The sequence below is a fragment of the Colias eurytheme genome, chromosome 23 (genome assembly GCF_061535395.1).
Source record: "Colias eurytheme isolate Ceu_HAF_F1 chromosome 23, ilColEury1 Martin Lab GWU primary, whole genome shotgun sequence".
NCBI lineage: Eukaryota > Metazoa > Arthropoda > Insecta > Lepidoptera > Pieridae > Colias > Colias eurytheme.
The window spans coordinates 2,781,840-2,787,743 of record NC_143002.1 but is presented as its reverse complement, the minus strand read 5'-3'; the positions used below and the strand labels follow the sequence as shown (position 1 = coordinate 2,787,743).

At 31.6% G+C, this 5,904-nt stretch overlaps 1 protein-coding gene across 1 annotated transcript; it reads right to left on the bottom strand.

The window, feature by feature from the left end:
- LOC149898173 (uncharacterized) lies at positions 1-5,303 on the bottom strand. Its single transcript, XM_090115346.1, has 3 exons — positions 5,103-5,303; positions 4,778-5,033; positions 1-1,134 (listed from the first exon to the last, which is right to left on the bottom strand). Exons 1-3 carry the CDS (start codon positions 5,247-5,249, stop codon positions 812-814), a joined length of 726 nt encoding a protein of 241 aa, XP_089971472.1. The 5' UTR covers positions 5,250-5,303; the 3' UTR covers positions 1-811.
- Positions 5,304-5,904: the final 601 nt, after the last annotated feature.

Sequence of the window (5,904 nt, the reverse complement as noted above, 5' to 3'; positions counted from 1 at the left end):
TTTAATCTTCAGTTCTTTATTTGTACGAATCGGTTTGTAATAACGATAAATATAAATAGATAATAAAATATATAATACGGTATTGCATAAAATGCATAATATTATAAATAAACTTCTCCTTTGGCGTTTGAGAGGTTTCTAGTTTCGATTCAAGAAAATAAAGATAAATAGGGAATGAATCGTATAAAGATGAATGATAAATATTAAGATGATAATATAAATAATAATCATTTTACATAATTATTATAAGAAATGAATGAGGTGAAATATCATATCGATGCATTATTATACATAAATTCGGATACTCAGAGGTATAAAAGTGATACATATATAATTGTTCAAAAATATACAATATTTACAAAATATACACATAAAACATAATATCTACATGAACACATACAAATATAATAATAGGTATAATATATTACATATACATATCTAAGAACTTATAGGACTAGATCACAAAATAGCTATAGAAGTAAATTAAAGTAGAAATAAGTAGATATGTATCAAGTATCTTAAATATTTGTTTATAACAAATACACAAATACGGATACCGTATAGAGTGTGAAAAATATACTAATATAGTACAACGAGGGGACCATACAAACTCAGAACATATTATTGAAAACAAAAACAACTGTAACGAACTTCGCTACGACCCTTACAAAGGGTTTACATACTAGTTCACAATAAATATGCTTACATCTAATAATAAATAACTCGTTTCGCTTGCATGTCACATATCGCATTTTTCATTTGCATACATTAAGAACAATTAAGTACCAAGAACTGGTCCTTGTGCGACTCCTTAATCTGACTTAATATGGCCGGCGTAAGCTAAGTTTTGCGCTTCGTCGATTGATCTGCCCCATCCATGGCCACTGCTTGCGTAGTGTTCTTCATGGTGAGGATGGGCTACGACTTCGTAGCTGGTTTCATGGTGCTTGCTAGCTAGGAGTTTCTTCAAAGCGATGATACCGGCTACGAGAAGGGCAACCTTGGCAAGGAGGACGGCCTTTGCAGCGGCGAACGCGATGATACCCAAGAACAAAGGAATGAGGGCCATGATCTTCAGTTTAGCGAGAGCCAGGAGAGGGAGGAGCTGCTTCAACTTCTTCTTCTTTCCACGAGCTGTAATTAACCAAACGAACATCATTAAACAACGAACGTAATACTGCAATTTCATTATATTACAACGAACAACGTAGTTAAGATTGATGGCGAGATAAATTTCCACCGTTAAATTAAATCGCAGTAGTAAATAGAAAGTTATGTGTTATGTCGAGTTTTATTGAATGTTAATTGTTTGATTTTAATTGTGAACGTTTAAGATAATTTGAGATAACAATCATTATGAACGTGAATTGACGATTGAAGATGGAAAGAAAAAAATTGTGATGATAGGATAATTTAGAAACATTTTTCTGGTAAAAGGCTCGTTCCACTTTATACCATATTTGCGTAAGGTCAGAAAAAAGTATTTGCAAACAATGTGTACTTAATACATGCGAAGGATATCACCATAAGGAAAGTAAATGATGCGTATTGGCATTCTATTCCAAATTCCACAACCAGTTTCATAATTAGGTCAACATTTTCGTATTCGCAACCTGTTCATCATGAACTTGAGTATTCAATATGTGCAGCTAATTGTTTGTTTGCGATTTAAATTTTATACCGTACGCTATGAAAATATTTATTTATCAAGAATTTAGGACGGTCTAGTACGTGTGTGAATGTGTTCATTGTATTTGAATATTAAGTCGATTCCTTTTTGGTTTGGCAAATGAACTGTAGTTTAGATTTGTCATAAGACTTATGACTTAAAATTAATTTTGCACGTGAAGCTATCGTTGATTCAAATGGTTGATGTTTTTGTCTTATATCATCTAGAGACCTACATACTCTTTACTTATCTTATAGATTATTGAACTTAAATTCTGTATTATGTATCATTGAAATTATATTACTCATCCATTGAGATATACATATGGAGACGACACCGCCTACATCACTTATGTTCCGCTCAACATACGCCATATGGCGTAACTGCACGCTCATTTTTTATTTGTTTTAAAGTTAAACGCATCAAATATTATGCCTTCGTGTGCGTTACGATATTGCACAAATAATACAAATTATACGGAAAAGTGCAAAGGAATAATTTTTATCGGTAAGTACCTAACTAGATAATAATTTTAAAAACTAAATTAGAGCAAAAAAATGGCGCACAGATTTTGTTCGTGGTGTCTCCTCCATACGTAGTAATATTATCTCAATGTACTCATCACCAAGCTATACATATGGAACAAGAGATCCGATAAGCATTCCCACGTACATCCATATTGAGAGAACTTTCTTATAGGAGTGGCCAATCTTATTGACAAGGAAGGAAACCTGTTCTGAAAGCAAAGGCAGGATCTCTTGATGCTAAATGGGTGTAACTATGTAGTACTACTTTCTTGGTCTATTATTGTGCTTTTTATTAATAAGTTTGAATATATTATTTGAACAAATTATTTGGTTATACTTTACTTTTTAATGCTGTATTTGATATATTATTTTGAGGTTAGTTTTAATGCTTATTATTTGATTGAAGGTGATTTAAGTATAATTATTAATTCCGTCGTTAGTTTGAGATGTTTTAGTAGATTGACTTTAAATTCTTGACAAACTAGCATTTAGAATTACAAAAGGGGTTTCTTTAATCTTAATTAATTGTATATAATATGAGTGAATATATTTGATTTTTATATTATGTGAATTATAATTTTGCTCCAAACAAAGAAATTAAAATAAGATAACTATCTCTGAGTTCAATGTTAATTTCCAACGAGCAAAACATACACAAAACATTGTACTGACCATAATGGGTAATGAAGTAAGTAGGTTTCCGCTAGATAAGTGGAATGAAAACACCACTTAGCAAGGTACAAATTATATAGATACATTCTACGCTTTGGTGTACACTGTACAAAAATATTTGCTTGGTTGGGTATCTCAATTGGTACTTTTAATGTTGAATGGATGATTTGGTTCATGATTGATTGTTATTAGGTACTCGTTATTGTATAACTGGTTATTGAACTAAGGTATTCAGATTAATAACTTAGTTAAAAATTAATGATCATGAAGAGGATGCTAATTTTTATCAATTGGAGCGTGATACTCATTGAGTTTTTATGTTCTAGAGATCTATTAAAATTACGTTTCTGTTATATTGAGTTAGTGTGAAGGGTTATAAAAATTGCTTATAATTACAAAGTTTTATAGAAAACGATTTATATGCAATGCATGGAATATAAAGGTCCAAAGGGATATATCATATTTTGCAGCACCATTAAACCGTATATCTCCATTAATACAATAATTAAGTTTGTATTATTATTTAACTATGAAAGTGAGAAATCTCATATTTTGCGTTAAGATCTTCCACAATTTTCTCTGAATTAAGGAATGTAATAAAGTACATGGATTTATATCTTTTTTAATTAATTGCTCTAAGATGAATCTACAATAACAATTACGAAATTAAATGTGAAAGTTATTCTATCTGATTGTCTGTCTGTTTAACTGGTAGAGATTTTTTTATATAATTTGGAAATTATATTAGAAGTTCTATCAACAAAATTATACATGGGTAATGCGTTAAGATACTTAACATTAAAGAAAAAAATATACCGGCCGAATTGATAACCTCCTCCTTTTTTAAAGTCGGTTAAAAATGAGCTAACTTTTGGGCGGGACAGTTTGATAAAATTGCCATTTATCGATCGAAAAACATAATTGAAGATTTCCTATTTTCATTCATGAAAATCAGGAGTAAAAGAAGTTGAAACTATCCTTAATTTATATGTAACTTCTATAAATTTTCTATAAGATGATGTATTAATCAAAATTCGATGTGTGAAAGGCAATTTTGATGGATCGAATAAGCTAATAAGCTAATAATAAGCTATCGTATAAGATCAACTCTCACATTAAAAGTAAAAGTTGTTTTAGGAGATGAGAACGATCATTGAAGATTCAGACAATTATTATAATAATAAGTAATAACGACATGTTATTTTAAACTAGTTTCAGCTCATGACTTCGTCTATATTTTATGTATTCAATTTCACTTATTTATGTTTCTTTATTTAGTATTTGCTTAGTAGTATTAGAGTTTAATAATAAGGTCAGATGATATTTTTTCAAGTCCAATTATTGGATAGAAATATGATTTAGTTTTTAGTATTAAGAAAGAAAGATACATTTTTTTCCAGAAATAACAAGTAAGAAATTATTGAGAATTTCGTACTTGTTATTTTATTTTAAGGATATTTATTTAACAATTAGTTTACTATTTTATAAACAAATCTAATTTTACATTTGACACACTTCTGTAAATATTCTAGTTATTTGGATAAATATCTTACTATTTGTTATTTGGAAAAAAGAGAAGTTACTATTACACAGTTTCTTTCAACAAAATAAATAAAAGCAAGCAATAAATTGCTTTGAACTTGACCAAAAACGTAATCATTCGTTACAGTTTCGACCATAAAAGTATTGAGTAATACATTTCGACCCGATATATAAATTGACTTTTACTTTTTTGGAAATTATGTTATAAATTATATATTTTGAACGTTATGTAAGCACAGATTCCATAAAATTATAGTGAGAGTATATGACTTGCGTATTTGATAGAAACGGTTTTATAACGCAGTGATGTGGCAAATTTTTAAACGCTTTCGGTGGTAATTAATTACGATATGATTGATATACATACCTTCTTCAAGAGACCGCTTCATGCCTTCTACAGCAGACGAGGGCATACGGAATTCAATCACATGGTTCTCCAGGAATTCAGCCGCGATATCCACAAGCCTGGACTCGACCTGGGCTTCTCTAGCTTTTGGCTCATCAGCCAAGGGCTCGTACGCCCTCGCAGACCTCGGCGACCCGGTACCTAACAGCGTCACCCCCTCAGCGAGGTTCATCTCCCGCGCAGACGATATCGTCTCCACATACTTCAACGCTTTCTCCTGCAACCAAAGAATAAACTTAGTAAAATCCACAAACACTGATCACAGATTCACTAGCACTCCACACACCTTCAGGCACAAGGACACGTCGCCGTCGAAACACTCCTTGACGACGCCCAGAACGTTGCCGACCACGCTCGGTTCATTATCTTTCTCCAGCGCAGGCATAGCCCGCGCTGCGGCTATCAGAAATAGGGCAATTGCGTACGACCGCATGTTTGTTTACTACCCCTAAGAAAGCTTAGCACAAAGTGTGGCTACGGTGTATAAAGTCGTGTGTTTTAAGTGTCTCACCCCACTCCGGGCAACCGGACGTAAAGTGAACCTTAAGGCGGTCGTCTTAACTAGCACGGACGAAATTATTTTAATTCGTGCACTTGACGCGCGTACTTGCTATTCATGTGTTTCACGGATGATATGTGAGGTAATAGTGCGTTTTATGTAATCGATATTGAATTATTCTAATTGGTCGATTTGTAAGGTTACAAAGCTATGGTTGCAAGGGCTCGATTGGAATTTTGTTCTAGAAGGACGCGTACTAATTTTGGATGGTTTGGTCACAGTAAGTTTTATTTTGGTGCTACGAGTGTGTTAGAAAACTTGCTTTTCTATAATTTCATTGTAATAATAATAATAAGTGTTCCTGGTATCAAACCACGATTATTTTTTTATTGATTATTTACATTTGCTACATAATTAATCATTTTTAGTTAAATAAATAAAGTAAAATATTTTTTTCATTGATTAATTAATAACAATTTATGCCTAGACTTTCATGTATTCATTAAAATTATTCAGTGAAATGTTTTGTGACCTGGATTATATTAAAATTTATATGAACTACTTTTTTCAAATATAATATATTCTGCAT

Coding starts and splice junctions, on each gene's coding strand:
- LOC149898173 (XM_090115346.1), bottom strand. CDS start 5,249: ATGCGGTCGTACGCAATTGCCCTATTTCTGATAGCCGCAGCGCGGGCT. Junction 5,034..5,102: donor ACGTGTCCTTGTGCCTGAAG/GTGTGTGGAGTG, acceptor CTTTGGTTGCAG/GAGAAAGCGTTGAAGTATGT. Junction 1,135..4,777: donor GAAGCGGTCTCTTGAAGAAG/GTATGTATATCA, acceptor GGTTAATTACAG/CTCGTGGAAAGAAGAAGAAG.